Below are 18,370 nucleotides of genomic sequence, written 5' to 3' on the forward strand. Positions count from 1 at the left end.
ATTCTCCAAAGCACAGGAACACACGGATGGATGCAGGAGAATACAAGTAACATGACGAGGACTAAACACCATAACAAACATCTAAGATCTGACAAGGGCACACAAGGAAGTGAGGGTTTAAATAGACACAAGACCAACACATGATTGGCTGAAGACTAACAGGACACAGGTGGAGAACAATAACTAATCACAGGGAGGTGAGACAAGACAGGCAACAGTAACTTGGTAATACAGGACACACTAGAACAACACTACAGAATAAGGGTATACAGAGACAGATCCTGACAAAACTAATAACTGCATTACAGAACCAATGTGAAGTCTTAAGGGCTTTGGGCAGAATTTAGATGTTACTGTACAATAAATATATCTTTGCTCTTTATGTAGCCTGCTTCCAGACCATAGACCCCGCCCACTCTCAGAGTGGACTGTTTCTCTGGTCTGGAGCTGAGTACATGGGCGCGTTCGGAAATGCGCACTCAACGCACTGGTGTGCTATGTTGTCGTTCGTTTATTCGGTGCACTTGGTGCGTTGTCGTTCGGAAATCCAGTGCGCGGCGCACTGGTGTGTTGAGTGCACGCACTCACCAACCCTACTCAGAAGATGGGGTTAGGCAGTGTGGTGCGGTGGTGCGGTGTTCTGATTGGTTGGTTTTCATGGCCGTGTCTCGAATGCTTCTCAGCTGTGAACAATGGAGGAAATTACCGCAAAATGCAGCATTTGCAGCTTAATTGGTCGTTTGGCCTTGATAGTTTCACACTCATTAACGTGTAAACTAACAGCAGGTATGCCAATGTTACATCTCCTTTCAATATCAACGTTACGTTAGCATACTTAGCAACTGCTGCTTTTCAGAAAGTTTGCCTTCAGAGTTCAGAGTGAAAAAGCACACAGCTGCCTGTTAAAACTGGTCGTTCGTAAATAAGCCACACTGAACGCACTCTCCAACGTCACGCCCACTGCACTCACTACACTGAGCACACACCCGGTGCGGGTTTCCGAACGCACCCCATGAATCGGCCGTTCCCAACCAAAAATTGCGGCTGCTCCAATGAGCGCGGGGGGTGGGGGTGGGTCTAACGAATATCCAATCCACGCAGCAGTTGAAACGATTCAAACAAAGTTCACACACCACCAGGCAGGCAGGCAGGCACACACACACACACGCGCGCACGTGTGCGCTGATTTCACCAAGCTGTTAATTTTGATTATATGTTTCTGGTCGCAGTTCTGTGTGGAAGCAGTAACTGGCACAGACAAAGACACACACACACACGCCGCGACCGTGTGTTGCGATCACCGTGCATCGCGATCGCCGTGCGTCGCGATCACTCGTGTGCGGCAGCGTGCGTGCACGCTCGCACAAAAGTCCCTCCCCCAGAAATCGTTCAGAATAGAGCACAGTTTCAGACTAAAGCGTGAGCAGAGTCTGAAATCTACTCTTTATGACCATCAGGTCTGATTGTTTGTCTACATCAGAGCATCTGGTCTGCAGTGACACCGCCCACTTCCCGCAAAGCATTGTGGGAAATAGATTCTTATTTGGATAAGGTTTTGATAAGGTTCTGATAAGGTTTTGATAAGTTATCCCTTAACTATGTGAACACACCCTTAAAGTGTGATTGTGAAGCATATTTTATTACTGAAAAAAGAACATTACATATTGTGCTCTTCAAACTTCTCCTCAAAGCTTACAAAATACATAAACTGTATGCTGTTACTTTTATCAAGATTTCTAATTTTGGGGTATTTGGTTAACCACACAGTTGTATTGTTGCCCTGTCTCTGTTATAACATACTGTAATGGACCTAGCTGCGGTAATTAACGTTAGCGTGTTTTTTGAAACGATCTCCAATGACTCAATCCTCTCATTAGATCTGTTAAAAAAAACATTTTCTAATATCACACCTGTTTCATAGCCCCTGGCGCCGATGTGATCACTGGAAAACATGTACTAAATACTTGTCGCAGCTTGCCTAGCTCACGTTGGATTCACACCCACCTGGGCATAAGTGTCGTGTTGCCAGACGACCAAAACATCTGGGGACTTCTGAATGCAAGCTAGTTGAGCTACTATATTATATGACCGCTGCTATTGAGACCAACCATGTCACAGCTCCAATATCCAGGAGCGTCACAAGGGGGGGGGGGGGGGAGTTGGGGGTTCTGGGTTACTAGGGCCCAAGGTGGAGGGGCCTTAATTATTTTATACTTCAGCTATTGCCACACTGCAAGCTTGTAGATCTGCTATTTTTGAAAAGTCATGAGAATGTGTGCAAATCTTTGAATGTATTTTTAAGTGAACATTTATGACTCAAATTTTGCTCCTAGGGGGTCCCTGGAACAAATTATTTTAGATGGGGGTCCGTGGCCAAATACGTGGCCAAATACATTTTGGGGGTCCTTCACATGAAAAAGTTTGAGCACCACTGACATAGAAACATAGGTTTTTTTTTTTTTTTAACTTTGAAATTTGAAATATTCAAAGACTCAAAAATAGCAGATCTACAAGCTTGCTCTGTGAGCTTGTATATCTGCTATTTTTCAATAATTAAAGCACAAAATTTGAGTTAAAGGGATATTTCACTTTCAAAATAACTTTTGGTCATTTTATCGTCTAATCAGGCTTTTATGAAAAGCCTGAACAGTTTTAAATTTCTCAATTCAATATTTAGATATTTTATGTAAATGTTATCAGGCCCTCCTCCTCCATGGCTTCTCCCCATACACACTTGTAAACTCCATTTTAACCATGATAGATTCATTAAAAACACCCATTATTTTCTTTGGTGACTCATACTACCCTCCTAATATGTGAACAGGCCGTGTTTTTTCGATAACATTTTTCATTTATTTTTAATATTACTTTATTGTATAACATTTTTTCCATTTTCCCAAATAATTATTAAAAATAAATGAAAAAGGTTATTGAAAAAAAAACACGGCCTGCTCACATATAAGGAGGGTAGTATGAGTCACCAGAAAAGAATATTGGGTGTTTTTTAATTAATCTATCATGGTTAAAATGGAGTTTGAAGTTACAATGGGTGTGTATGGGGAGAGGCCCTGGGCCTGGAGGGCCTGATAACATTTACATCAAATATCTAAATATTGAATTGAGAAAATTAAAAACTGTTCAGGGTTTTCATTAAAGCCTGATTAGATGATAAAATGAATGACCAAAAGTTATTTTGAAAGTGAAACATCCCTTTAATCCTTGAACCCAGGGCCCAGTAAGGAGGGTGGAAAGCGTGGTTGTACAAAACTGTTACTGTTCAGACAATGAAAGAAAGAATGTGTTTCAATTAATTAATCCATTCATTAAATACAAAAGAAAAGTTGGTAGTGACATAGTGAGCATGTTCACCTATACCTGTAACAACTACACCACACTGCTACAGAGTGCAGACACTAATTCATGCCTCCATCACGTTTGCTATAGACCGAAAAGTTGATTGTTTCTGCGAACAAGCCAACCGTTAGTCCTGCACATATTCTCGGGCAACTACTGTATACGCTGGTGAGGAACGTTTCGTATGTTGTGTGTATCCATCTAATGGTTTTAGCAGACTGATAGCCTACTGTCGCTGATTCAATGGGGAGGTAGACTCAAGTAATCAAGTAATGCTGCTGTGCCTCGCACACATTACACAAGCCTCTCCTGTTGTAGACATTCTGTTGACATGACAGTGGATGAGCAGATAAAAATGTTCACCATAATATTATCTCACCCGCCGACAACTGATCCCGCAATTAATTTAAAAAAAATGTATCCTCTAAATATTCCTACCTGGTGGATATCCACAATATTCTCTAGTATTTAGTATTTAGTAAATACTCATTTATATATTTACCTAACATAATTTACAGCTAGGCCCATGGGGCTGTTAAGTCTGACATCATTTTGTAGGCAGAGGAGAACTTTTGCCCCCCAAAAAAGCGAATCTTTTTACTATTTTTACTATTTACTAATTTTTCTTCTCTTTGTTGTTGAAAGGAAAGTGGTAGAATTATACTTTAGTCGTTATTTTTGTCTCGGATCTGTTGAAATAGCGAGGGACAGATATTGACAATAAATCTGCTTGGAGGTCTGACTACAAAATGATGTCACGGCTTAAAAGCCCCATTGTACAACATGAATGAATCACAGTTATTAATTATTTTCTACTAGACTGTAAGTCAAATGTATCCATACACATTAGAACCGTTATAATTACGTCTTTTGTTGCATTCATCATATTCTATACTTCATATATGAACATGTCATGCCCTCCATGTTACAGTGTGCATCAGGAAGAGGGCCTTTCACTGGGCCCGATGTGTCAGTTTGCAGACAATACAGCCAATGCAGGTGTGATAAAAACTATACAACGATGGAGGGATCTGTGCTGGTGCAGTGCACCTGCAGAAAATATCCTAAGGATGGTATTAAAGCCCCATCTGCCATTCACACCTAAGAATCCCCTTATGGATGGAGTGTGTTCCTGTTGAGTTGTAGGCTTTAAGCCTCCCCGTTTCTGATCTCAGGAGCACCAGGCCCAGTAGGAGCGAGATCATTTAGCGACCTCCAACCTGCTCGCAACCTGGTCGGTAGTTTTCACCGACCGGGTCGCTAAATCTACCGACCGGGTCGCTAAATCTACCAACCGGGCTGCAAAATCACCGACCAGGTCGCTAGATCTACCGACCGGTTCGCTAAATCTACCAACCGGGCTGCAGTTTTAGGTCGGTAGATTTAGTGACCGGGTCGGTAGATCCAGCGACCCGGTCGGTAGATTTTGCGCCCCGGTCGGTAGATTTAGCGACCCGGTCGGTAAATTTAGCGACCCGGTCGGTGATTTTGCGGCCCGGTCGGTGATTTAGCGACCCGGTCGGAAGATTTAGCGTTAGCGACACGGTCGGTGATTTAGGGTTGCGTCGGCAGGTTAGTTACTGAGGTACGGTTACTGAGGTTAAGGTTAGGGTTAGGGTTAGGGTTAGGGTTAGGTTAGGGAGTGAAGACTTCAATATATTGTCCTAGGCCAAGTCAATGCCTAAGATGCAGTATAGAGAAAAGTGCTTTCGCCATCTTGTTTTTAAAAAGAAAGAATGTTGCAATTTTAAATTGGGCTGGTTCCCCTAGTTCATAAAATCCTACAGGTCATCTTGTAGTTTATGTCCTGTGGGTTTTATGTGTGAGACTGTGCATGGCACGATGGTCAAATTTCGTGAGCCAGAAGTGTTCTTATTTCTGACCGCATACCAATGGCTTTCAGATTTATACCGGTACATTGTTCATAACTAACAACCCTATTCTCCCCCAATAATAGATTACAGTTATTGTCCACGACATTGCAAGCGGCGCGAAGGCCAGCGGACCTTGGTCCTGCTCTTCGCGCCCGAGCGCCGCAGGCGCGAGTGCCCGCGAAGAGCGGGCCAGGGCCGGCCGCGCGAGTTACGAAGCCGTGGTGAATGTAATCGTTCTATTTATGCCCACGCCGTAAGGCCTGGGCAAGCGCACGATAAACGCCATGATAATTTACTTACTTACAATAAGCAGATAAAACATCACAATAATAAACCAGATAATGTGTCAGTACATCAACAGCAATTCAACAGTAGCAATAGCTATTCAACAACAGCAACAGCTATTCACTTTACATTTCAATAGATCTCCTTGGAGACTAAGCATAGTGGTCCTGACTTATCACACCTTGGGTGAGAAAGACCTCTGATGGCCCATAAGGACACTTGTCCTATTGTTCCCCCCAGGTGTGAGATGTGTTGATGATTCTGCTGAGTTTCTATCTGCCTACTGCTCTAGGGACATTAGTCTCCCCTTCATGTTCAGTCCCGCTGGGAACATTGTGTCTAATTTGTCTATCCACCGTCTCTCATGGAATCTCCTTTGACCCATTGTCCAATGTGGGTTATGTTCTAGCCCGGTCACAGAAAGGGCTTCTATCCCATGTGTCCTAAAGTGTCGTACAATCACTAATGTGTTTTGTTTGTCATTATTAATATTGTACTTGTGTTGGTTAATTCTATCTGCTATCGTATTACCTGTCTCTCCTACATATTGTAGGTTGCATTTGCTGCATGTGATCAGGTAGACCGAGTTGGTTGTGTTCTGGTGTATGTTCTGCTTTATTTCATATACTATTTTTGTAGTTTTACTTTTCACCAGCCTTTTGGGTTGAAAATATTCTGGTACGCGTGGTGGTCTGTTTGAATCCGCCAGTCTGCTTTTAACCAAATAATCCTTGAGATTTTTGTTCTTTCTGAAGGCAGATATGATTGTAAAGCCCTCCAATAGGCCCTCTGCTCTGTTCTCGAAGTTTCTTTTCAATCTGGTGTTTGCTATTCTACTCTGTGTAGAGAAGGTTGTTACGAGGGCAATTTTTGGCCTTTCGTCCCTCTCTCTTATCTGTTGGAAGGTATCATATGCTTTTCTCAGAAAGGTTCGTGAGTATCCCCTGTGTCTCAATGGGCTAAAAAGTGTTTTACAGGCTATTTTAAAGTCACTGACCTGAGTACAGATCCTTTTAAATCTTAAGAGTTGTGACTTTACTATTCCTGTGTAACAATGAGCCGGATGAAAGGATGTCTTGTGTAAGAGTGCATGTGTGTCTGTGGGTTTAAAAAAGACTTTCAGATCCAGCTTTTGGCTAGTTCCAAACTCTGGTCCCTTGAACACTGTTACGTCCAAGAAATCTATTTTCTCTGCACTCAGTACGTACTTGATTGTGATTGACCTGTGGTGTGTGTTCAAAGTGTTGATAAACTCTTTGAAGTCCTCTTCACTATAAGGCCAAATCCCAAAAATGTCATCCAGGAATCTATAATAGTGGCCTGGTTGTTGCCTGCATTTTTGTAGAGCTGTGTGCTCCCAAAGGCTCATATAAATGTTGGCAAAACTGGGGGCAAATCTTTTACCCATAGCCGTGCCCTTTATCTGGAGATAATACTTGTTGTTAAATTCGAAATCATTCTGCGTTAGATTTAGTTCTAGCAATTCCAGCAGTTCTTCATCTGGTCTGCTGCTATCTGGGTACTTTTGGCACGTTTCTCTCACCGCTTGCAATCCAGCCTCAGTTTCAATGTTTGTGTTGTAGAGTACGGGGGCAAGAGACCAGTCAAAGTTCACAGTTTGAGCCGTTCCAGACGGCGTTTATTTAGAAAAACAAGGGAGAACAGCAGAAATCAAACTTAAATGTTCATTCACAACATAGGATCGAGTGGGCAACAGTCTTTGGGCCGGGGCGGTGCCAGGAGGCACAGGTAGGGGTGTGACTACTCGGATACCTAGGTGAGTCTTTGGTTACTTCAGGCAGGTCACCCGGCCTCCAGGCGGGGCGGTAGGAGCTGCACCAGGTAGGTAATCGGACACTTCGGGAAAGGGGAGTACAGCAGGTAGGTATTGGTACTTTAGCAGGTGGGGCCAGGTGAGTATCCAATCAGGTGAGTAATCGAGTACTTTAGCAGGTAGGGCTAGGTAAGTATCCAATCAGGTGAGTAATCAAGTACTTTTACTCAGTTCAAGGTTTCTGGAGCCCAGGCAGGCCGTTGCCTTCTCAGCTCATTTAAGGTAAGGGGAGTATTTATACTCAACACAAGTTCTTCCCTTCTTCAGGGGTATTTAAGAGTCCATTCTCATGCCATCATCATTATCATCATTATCTCAAGTAAGCATGCCAGGCCAGGCTCGAGGGTTGGCGCGGGACAGCCCTGCGGCCGCAAAGCTGTGTTCCCGCAGCACAGGAGGAGGAGAGGAGAGGAGAACTGAAGCCCAGCAGCCCAGGGAGCCTACTTATATGTTTGGGGTAGGGCACTCACAGGTGCCCACTGATCACACTGACGAGCCCAGTTCATTGGCAGGCACCGCCCTACAGTGACACGGCTCCAGTGTGAGTGTGGCTCCTTCTGGGCGCCTCTGGCCACATTCTCATAATATAATTCGGTTTAATTGTGCGAATGAGAGGGGTGAAGTTGCCACATTCTTGCATATTTAATTGATACGTTTGCGCTCACACACATTGTCATCCGAAACAAGGAATCGCTGAGTCCACGTCTTGTCCACGGGACATACAGTTTACAGTTTACAGTTTAGGCATTTAGCAGACGCTTTTAATCCAAAGCGACTTACAATCAGCAGATAACATCACAATAATAAACAAGATAATATGTCAGTACATCATCAACAATATAACAAATGCAAAAGGATATCTATCTAGAAAAACACCATATAATCAAAGTTCTGAAAAACATAAAAAACAAAACAAATGCTAACTAGCTTCATGTATTCATTGATTTTTCTGTAGTGCTAAGGGTTTAGGTGGAGTCTGAAAAGGTGAGTCTTCAGTCCACGGCGAAAGCTAGCGAGTGAGTCTGTTGTTCTAAGTGCGACAGGGAGTTTATTCCACAACTTGGGGGCCAGGAGGGCAAACTGTCTCGGATAAGTGGATTTTTGCCCTGGAGTTTTTAGCGAGGGTTCTGTCAGCATCCCTGTGTTGGCTGATCTAAGTGACCGGGTGGGGGTGTAGGGGTTGATCAGCTTCTGGAGGTATGGAGGAGCCATACCTTTGGCTGCTTTGAAGGTCAGCATCAGTGTTTTGTATTCAGTGCGGGCCGCAACCGGGAGCCAGTGGAGGCTGCGGAGAAGGGGAGAGACATGTGAGAACTTAGGCTGGTTGAAGACCAGTCGTGCCGCGGCATTTTGGATCAGTTGGAGAGGTTTAAGTGCACATGCCGGGAGACCAGTGAGGAGAGAGTTACAATAGTCAAGCTTTGATATGACAGATGTCTGAATGAGGAGCTGGGCTGCCTCCTGGGTGAGGAAGGGTCTGATTTTACGGATGTTATAGAGTGTGAACCTACATGACCGGGTGACTGATGCAATGTATGACATGTATCCAAGCTGCATAATGCCTCCTCCATCTCCCTGTGTTTAATAATTCTTCAAGTTCAACTCACAATGTAACCGCAGGACCCCCGCAAATATTTATCTGCGGTGGACGGTCGTAAACGGGCGATCAAAAAATAAAACCATGCGGCGGCGGGAGGGACTCGCAAAATCTAGCAGCAATAAACCAGACAGCAAATAGGCCTACTTTAGCAAGATATGAATATCTACGAAGAGGACAACGTCAACGTCTCTCTCTCTCTCTCTCTCTCTCTCTCTCTCTCTCTCTCTCTCTCTCTCTCTCTCTCTCTCTCTGCCCCTCGTCTTGCCCTCCGCTGGCTCCTTCTCTGCGCTCCGCGGCGCTCGTAAAGCGTCTCCATTTGGACATGATTGCACAGAGAGCAAGAGCGCGAGCGAGGGCGAGAGACCCACACATCGGCCTATATATTATATTATATGATATACAAGTGACTCCAGTGGCACTTGCCTTTCATCTAACTGAGAGCAACTCCTCACAAATAATACACTGTGTGCGATCGAGGGAGCGGTGATCAGAAATGATATCAATGAGGGGAGGAGGCGGCCAGAATGGTCAGAAATCTAATGAGAGCAGACGGTCTGGAGGGGGATTTAACCTTTTATAAATAACTATATGGATTTAACCCGCACATGGCTCTATATATTGCCTGTATTTGAGACGGATGGATTCACACCAACAGGGAAGCGTTTGCGGTAGCGCATCGAAACCACCATTTTTTTGTGGATTTGCATTCGTTTCTTTTATTCGAAAAAGAATACGGATGCGTCTTCACACATGCCCAACTGTTGTGTATTTTCCAACAATACGTTATAGGATTTGTTTTAATCGTAATAAAACGTGCCTGTGTGAATGCCGCCTCTGTCTCCTCTCCACTTCTCCCCTGTGTAACACAACTTAATACAAGAGCGGTTAGAGACCGAGACGCCACAGTGTATAATGAATCTATATCAATCGAGAAAAGAAAGGCATCCTGTGGAATTGAAATGCTCTTGATTTTCTCCAAAAAATGATATGTATCCTTAATATAGCTGGGATGTCTGGTTGAGAGCGGTTGGAGAAAGTGTTCTATGTACTCAGCGGTGTGATACGTTTCACTAGAACAATCACTTACAATTGGTCTCCCAGGGGGTACTTGGTACGGTACAGTCCAGTTTTCCGGACTCTTGTGTATCTTTGGCAATAAGTAAAACACTAGGTGTGTCTTGACCCAGTAAATAGGTCTCTTGTTTTGCATTAATGTGTCTCTTTCTCCTCAGTCTCTGTATAATGTCCTTGGCTTTGATGGCCGTCTGTTTGTAAATCGGCTCTTCTAGTTGTCTGTAATGATCAGGGTTGCTGAGCTGCCGTTCACCCTCCAGCAGATATTGATGTCTGTCCATTAAAACAATGCACAACCCTTTGTCTGCTGGCTTTATAACTATGTCTTTGTTATTCGCTAATGATCTAAGTGCAGCTACTTGTAATTTCGTCAGATTGTCTTTTTCCCTAAAGTGTGCTGGGATACTGGGTTAGGGTTAGGGTTAGGGTTAGAGTTAGGGTTAGCAGCCCGGTCGGTGGATAAGCGACCCGGTCGGTGGATTTACCTACCCGGTTGGTGGATTTAGCGACCCGGTCAGTGGATTTAGCGTCCCGGTCGGTGGATTTAGCGTCCCGGTCGGTGGATTTAGCGACCCGGTCGGTCGATTTAGCAACCCGGTTGGTAGATTTAGCGACCCAGTCCGTGATTTACCGGCCCGGTCGGTAGATTTAGCGACCCGGTTGCTGAAAACTACCGACCAGGTTGCAACCCGGTTGTAGGTCGCTAAATGATCTCGCCCTCTCTCACCAGGCCTTGCACTCGCTTTGCCCAGTATAAGGCCATCACGCCTGTAGAGAACTCAAGGCCTATGGATGTCCAATCATGGGTGAAACTTCATAGAGGTAAGCCTATTAGCAAACACCGCCTCTCCCACTGGATTGTGCAGGCGACTGCTTTGGCATACAGCAGCAAGGGGCAGCTGGAAGCAGGTTTCCACCAGAGGGATAGTAACTTCCTGGGCCCCTTTCAGAGGCAACAGTGTTCAGGACATAGAGTAGGCCTATGTGTGGCAGCAAGTTGTAGCCTGATTTCAGAGTCAGCTGAAGCGTCTGCTCAGAGATTGGGCGGGCCTATCTGGGCTGGAAACAGGCTAAGCAAGTTGGGCTTTGCCTTCAAATTGTATAGGTTGGATGTGACTCGCTGTTGTTGGCGTATTAAGTCCTATGTGTGAACTCACAGTAGAGGGGTAGTAGAGGGGCCTCCATGGCAGGTGGGTCAAGTCTAAGAGTCGAGATTCTGAATCAGAGTCATTGTCCTGGCCCAATGGGAGTTTATCAATTGTGAATAATTTCACAAATAATATGATAAAAGAACCCCAGGCCGGTCCATGATTAATATCCATAATTCATTTAATTGTAGTAGCCCAGGTGAGATAGTGTTGTTTATTACAGGATACACACACACACACACACACACACACACACACACACACACACACACACACACACACACACACACACACACACACGCACGCACACGCGTGCACGCACTATTTTGATATGAAATGAATGTTAATTAAATTACAGCCATGCCCCTACTTCTGTCTCTGACCAGATGGGTGTCGACACAGGGGACGGCACAGCATTCTATAAAACATAACAACTGGACAAACAACTTGGGGAGAGGGGGGGTTAGACAGACGAGGACAGTCAGTCATGATGAGAGCTTCTCTCGACATACACCTGCTTCCATATCTGTACTTGTACTTGCTATTGTCTCCCTCCTTCTCTCCTTTGTCTTCCTCGCCCTCCTCTTCTTGTGAGTTGCAGGCACAGTTTAATCTCAACAGAATCTACAAGGCCGGGGACTTCATTCTGGGTGGCTTGTTCACGATCCACTTCTCCTCCGTGTTCCCGGAGCTGTCGTTCACCTCCAAGCCACTGGACCCCACTTGCAACACGTGAGTGTCACGCAATGCAATGGCAAGCAAGAGAAAGGGGGACTTGTTTTGATAGATCAGAATCAGAATCTTTGTTATCACATCACTTGTTTACAGGTGGACAAAAAAATATATATATTTCGAAGGGAGAAAAGAGACAATACCTTCATATTTACACACATAGGATATGAGATTTTAAAATGAAGTGAACAGCATGGTATCTGTTCCTAGACATCAGTGCAAGAAGAGATATCAGCGAGTGTCAATTTCACTGATACTGTACATTTCAACAATGATACATATTAAAAGGTTACAGTGGCGTTCTGTGTGTTAGTTTTAACATTGAAGGGTTCAGATGGGCCCAGACCATGGCATTTGCCATTGCAGAGATCAACAGAAGCCCAAGCCTGCTGCCCAATGTGACTCTGGGATACAGTCTCCATGATAACTGCTACTCTCTTGGAGTGGCATTCCGTGCAGCGTTGTCAATGGTCAGTGGGAGAGAGGAGCAGTTCAAACTGGATGAGAGCTGTGTCGGGTCTCCTCCAGTGCTCGGAATTGTGGGTGATGATTCCTCAACAAATTCCATTGCCATCTCTAGTATATTAGGTTTGTACAGAGTGCCCATGGTAAGTTTCCTATACGTGAATATACATCTTATCATCACCAATTTGATATGTTTAATTCAGTTATTTACAGATAAACAACGCATTGTATTGTGTTATGTTTTGTTTATAGTATAATTGATTTATTATGTAATAATGTCATCTTTCTTTACAGCTTTAAGCAACAATATATGTCAAAGCCTTTGAGTTCATTTTCTCCACCAGCCGAAGGCAGGGGGAGAGTATGTTTTCGCCCCTATCCGTGCGTCCGTCCGTCCGTCCGTCCGTCCGTCCGTCCTCCAAGTTTGTTACCAGCTAATCTCTGGCACCGTTGGCCCGGTCGCTGCCAAAATGAGCACATACACTCCTTGGATGCCAATTTAGAACCTCTGCCCTATATTTCTCAAATGGCCCTGTTCTAGCGCCACCATGAGGCCGATGTTTGCAAAACACATTTATGTACACTACTCCTACAGATTTTGTCCAAAAATCACGCAAATCGGTAGACAGTATCTCTACAGTCATGTGATTGACACGGATCTGTCTGATTGTCCATATTCCATCCTGATTGGCTGATATTGGCTTTCAAAGTTTGTAAGATTGGTCCATTTTGGACAAAATGCCTCAAATCACAGGCATAGTGTACGTACGTACGTGCTTGTTTCAAAACAATGCATTGCGTTCCAACTGTTTGGCAGGGTAGCTGCCACTGTGTGCGCAGCAAAATAATGATAATAGTTTTGTCTCTATGTGTTTTGGTTGTGAGCGGTGAGTGGAGAGGAGGGAATCTTCTAGATTATTTTTGACCCAGTATGCAGAGTGACAGGGTCTGTGAGCATGGAGAGGGATTTCTCCCCACACAGCTCCACCACATGCTCTGCTTGCAGGGGAAAGGTGGTAGCAGTAGCAGTAGCAGTAGCAGTAGCAGTAGTAGTAGTAGTACAGAACACATGTTTTGTTCTTTTTGCAGGTTAGTTACTACGCCACCTGCTCCTGTCTGAGTGACCGGAATAAGTTTCCATCCTTCTTTAGAACAATCCCAAGTGGTGCTTTCCAGGTAAACAACGGTTGTTATCAAGTAGCCTAATACATTTTCGACACACTTGGCAACAACGTTTCCCTAGCGGACGAGGCCAGCTCAGCTGCTGAAGGAAATGACAAGGAGCGCAGTGGCGTTGAGGTCAAGCATGGAGTGTAATCAATATCACCTCTCATTTAGGGATGAGACGATTATTGTTATTATCGTTTATCGTGATAAAAAAAACGAATCGTATCATTGTATCATGAAATTAATCAATTCACCTTTTATTTGCCGAGCTGCATATCCGGTACCATTTAAACCCTCTATAATTAGTAAAACAGACCTGGAAATAACATACTTGATGCATTGTGAGCTTGTAGATCAGCTATTTTTTGGCAAATGTTCCTCCCCAGGATAATAGATGTTGGGGATATTTTGATTATCGCAATAATCTCTTAAATAGCATTTTTTTGGGTCACAATAATCGTGACATGACATTTTCATATCGTCCCATCCATCCCTACACACATTATCAGGTGCGAGCTATGCTGCAGATTCTGAGGCGGTTTGGATGGACTTGGGCAGGAATGCTGTTCACTGATGACGCCTATGGCCGCGATGCAGCCAGGACCTTCCAGTCTGAGCTGGCCCAGTCTGGTCTGGGCTGTCTGGCCTATGTGGAGGTCCTGCCCTGGAACAATGACCCAGCTGAACTGCAGAGGATTGTCACCGTGATGAAGACCTCCACAGCGCGCGTGGTGATCCCAGTTGTCTATGGGATCCATATGTTTAATCTGCTGGAGGAGGTTGGGGTTATGATTGATGTGACTCTAGTGATTCATAATTATTAAGGAATCTGAAATGAGATATAATATAAGGAGTAGTTCACCCCCAAAATGACTTTTTTTTATTGATTACTCACGCTTGGATGGCCCTATTTGGATTGGGAGAATACACTAGTCTTTTTTCTTTTTCTTTTTTCGTGAAAAGGCTGCCCAATTTACGTAGGCTGAAAGAGAGAGAGAGATAAAGTGTGATTTTATTTACCCAAAAATCTACAGAGAAAGGATTAAACAATGATTAATCTGAATTGTATTAATCGCTTAGGTGGTTAAGCAGAACGTCACAGGTCTGCAATGGATATCCGATGTGGGCTGGACCACAGACACCAATTTCCAGACTCCGCACTTCATGCCGTTCCTGGCAGGCACCCTGGGGGTTGCCGTCCGTCGTGGAGAGATAGCAGGTCTCAAGGACTTCTTGTTGAAAATACATCCTGACAATGACCCTGAGAACAGACATGAAAATACCATAGTGAGTATTTTGTTTAAACTAGTACCGGTATTTACAATTCAGGCATTTAGCAGAGTGTGAGATAATAAGCAGAAGAAACAAGATTATTTTTTAAAGTACAGTGCAACTACTGTATATAACTCAACTACTAGGTAAACAATGTACTTTGCATGTATCTAAAACTAAATAAAAATTATGGGGGAAATTGAGAGTGAAGCTATTTCCAACTGATGTCTGATCAATATTCACATGGCATGCATCTATGCGTAAGTCTTTATTGTGTTTCTCAGGAGAGGCAGTTCTGGGAGAACACATTTGGGTGTAAATTTGCACCCCTTCCGTCAGGGTGGGTGGATGCCGGTGGAGGGGTGTGTACTGGACAAGAGGACCTTGAAACAGCAGAAACTACAATTTTGGATGTGTCTGAGCTCAGGCTAGAGTACAATGTGTACAAGGCTGTGTATGCTGTGGCCCACGCCCTCCATGACATGTTGCAGTGTGTGCCAGGAAGAGGGCCTTTCACTGGGCACAGCTGTGCCAGTTTGCAGACAATACAGCCATGGCAGGTAACTTTAATTCAGAGTTGTATTGTATCGTTTTAATAAAATTACCTCTGGAACGTGCAAGTGGCAGTGTGCAGGTGTATTTCTCCATTGAAATTCATTAATTCTACTGCTTTGTGACCTACGCACCTGCTTGAGAGGAACTACTGGGTGTGCGACAGTCTTCTCCTAACATAGTTGTATTGTTAAAAAGGATGTTAAAAAGTGGGAGTGTAGATCGGCACAAAGTCGATGAAAACCCGGTGTGATCACCACTCCAAAATAGGCAAGAAGGGAGAAAAAAAAGAAAATAATTGGATTTAGGCCTGGACAACAAATTGTGGGGAAACTGTACAACTCAAGAAACTACAACTCAAATCAACCCAAGATGCTCCCCATAGTCTAATCAATCAGCTATAGGCACCCCTCAATCAGCGCTTCAGGCACGAATCACACAAACTGGCAGCTCCCTCATAACAGCATCTTCCTGACTGTGTCAATAAAAAAAAAGATATTAGAAATTCCAGGCACAACAGAATGGGCACCTTCTGTGGGACTGGGAATACACGTTACAAGCATAATAATTTACACATTTCAATATTCATGTACCGGTATACGGCTGAACATAGAGAAAATCTTTAGGGTCTCTTACTGTTCATTATTTTGCTTATCATCGCTTCTACATCCGTATAACTGTAGCTTATGTATTACCTGGAGAAGATCAACTACACCACATCATTTGGTGATCATGTGTCATTTGATGAGAATGGTGATCCTATACCAATCTATGATGTCATGAACTGGGCGTGGCTCCCTGACGGAAACACACAGGTTCAAAATGTGGGTGTGGTCAAGAAGACGCCCTCCGGAGATGAAGAGCTCGTCCTTGATGAGCACAGAATCTTCTGGAACTTTGTATTCACAAAGGTCACTTTTCTTTCTAAAATGGCTCATGTCGAGCTAATGTTGTGCATGTAATTTAGTTTAGACTAGTCAGCCTCAGAAGCTGCCTTATAAAGTGTTAGATGCCAGAAAACATCTGAATAAAATGAATTTTAATTTGTCCTACTAGGCTGAGTTGAATTGTTTTTTATTTATTGCTGATTGTCTATTTGTGCCTCTGTGTCTTTGTTTCTATATGGCATTTGAGCTAAAGAAAAACCATGGTGACCTGGTACTGTATGTACAGCACTTTGGCCAATTATAATTGTTTTTAAATATGCTTTAGTAAGGAATTTGACTTGCCTAGTCTGAAAGTGATAATTTTCTCTTTCCTCTGTAGGCACCTCGGTCAGTGTGCAGTGAGAGCTGTTCCCCTGGAACCCGGGTGGCCAGAAGGAAAGGAGAACCTGTCTGCTGCTTTGACTGCATCGCTTGTTCTGAGGGAGAGATCAGCAACGAGACTGGTAGGTTAACTGACCTACATTCATAAAATTCGATCTACAGTGAGTTATCTTTGGAATGATGCTTTACTGTCTGTCCCTTTAATCTTGACCTCTTTGTTAGACTCTACAGAGTGCACAAGCTGTCCAGAGGACTTCTGGTCCAGTCCCCAGCGTGACCACTGTGTCCCCAAGAGCATGGAGTTCCTCTCCTACCACGAGGCCCTGGGGATCTCCTTGACCACCATCTCATTGCTAGGCACACTTACCTGTGCCATTGTCCTGGGAATCTTCATCTATCATCGAAGCACACCCATGGTGCGTGCCAACAACTCAGAACTCAGCTTCCTTCTCTTGGTGTCACTCAAACTGTGTTTCTTGTGTTCTCTTCTGTTCATCGGTCGGCCTCGGCTCTGGACTTGTCAGCTGAGGCATGCAGCATTTGGGATTAGTTTTGTTCTCTGTGTCAGCTGTATCCTGGTAAAGACTATGGTGGTGTTGGCCGTGTTCAAGGCCTCCAAGCCTGGAGGAGCAGACATCATGAAGTGGTTTGGTGCCATGCAGCAGAGAGGAACAGTTCTGGTCCTTACTTTCATCCAGGCAGTAATCTGCAAAGTTTGGCTTGTGTCTTCCTCACCAGCACCTCATAAAAACACACAATACCACAGTGATAAGATAGTCTATGAATGTGCCGTGGGATCAACAGTTGGGTTTGCAGTGTTGCTGGGTTATATTGGTTTACTGGCACTCCTAAGTTTCCTATTAGCATTCATGGCCAGGAATCTTCCAGACAACTTCAACGAAGCCAAGTTCATCACTTTCAGCATGTTGATCTTCTGTGCCGTGTGGATAGCCTTCGTCCCAGCATATATCAGCTCTCCAGGCAAATATGCAGATGCAGTGGAGGTATTTGCTATTTTAGCATCTAGTTTTGGCCTTTTGGTGCCTCTGTTTGGCCCAAAGTGTTATAACATCCTGCTAAGACCTGAGAGAAACACTAAGAAGTCCATTATGGGTCGTGCCGGTGCGAAATAGCAGCAATTATTTTAAATAAATATTATTTTAACATTAGCATTAGCATTTTAATGTTAGCATTAGCATTTTTAGCATTAGCATTAGCTGAAGTAGCGGTTAGCCGTTAGGTCTGTCGGACCACCCATCGAGTTTGAGAACAGTAACATGTTGGGAACTAGAGTTATGGATGTTTAAAGCCCAGCCAATAGGAATAAATAGGGGGCGGGACTTATCATTACAGCTCGTCCCTATTGGCCATCTAAGTACTCACGCCAAGTTTTGAGACGGCACAATGCTGCAAACTGGAGTTATAGCTCTTTAAAGCTCAGCCAATAGGAAGACAGGGGTGGGGCTTAAGAGGGGCAAGGCTTAGTCAAATGACACCACCCACAAGCTTGTACGACAAACGGTTGATGAGTTATAGCCAAATAAAGTTTTGGCCAATCAGAAGAGGGGGCGGGGCTAAGTTGAACCAATTAAGGTGAAGAACTCTGAAACGAGTCAAATGACACCACCCACAAGGTTGTACGACAAACGGTTGATGAGTTATAACCAAATAAGGTTTCGGCCAATCAGAAAGGGGGGGGGGGTGCGGCTAAGTCAAACCAATTAAGGTGAAGAACTCTGAAACGA

The 18,370-nt window shown here is 44.2% G+C and overlaps 1 protein-coding gene across 1 annotated transcript; it reads left to right on the forward strand.

Annotated features, from left to right (window-relative positions):
- Nucleotides 1-7,672: 7,672 nt before the first annotated feature.
- LOC308281525 (extracellular calcium-sensing receptor-like) lies at nt 7,673-17,758 on the forward strand (the record flags this gene model as incomplete). The annotated part of the gene is made up of 10 exons (XM_080721743.1): nt 7,673-7,804; nt 11,771-11,901; nt 12,215-12,509; nt 13,456-13,542; nt 14,043-14,312; nt 14,614-14,820; nt 15,090-15,365; nt 16,041-16,268; nt 16,624-16,747; nt 16,848-17,758. The coding sequence occupies 10 exons, from the start codon at nt 7,673-7,675 to the stop codon at nt 17,756-17,758; spliced, it is 2,661 nt and encodes an 886-aa protein (XP_080577869.1).
- Nucleotides 17,759-18,370: the final 612 nt, after the last annotated feature.

The sequence above is a fragment of the Nannobrachium achirus genome (assembly GCF_963921795.1).
Source record: "Nannobrachium achirus genome assembly, chromosome: 3".
NCBI lineage: Eukaryota > Metazoa > Chordata > Actinopteri > Myctophiformes > Myctophidae > Nannobrachium > Nannobrachium achirus.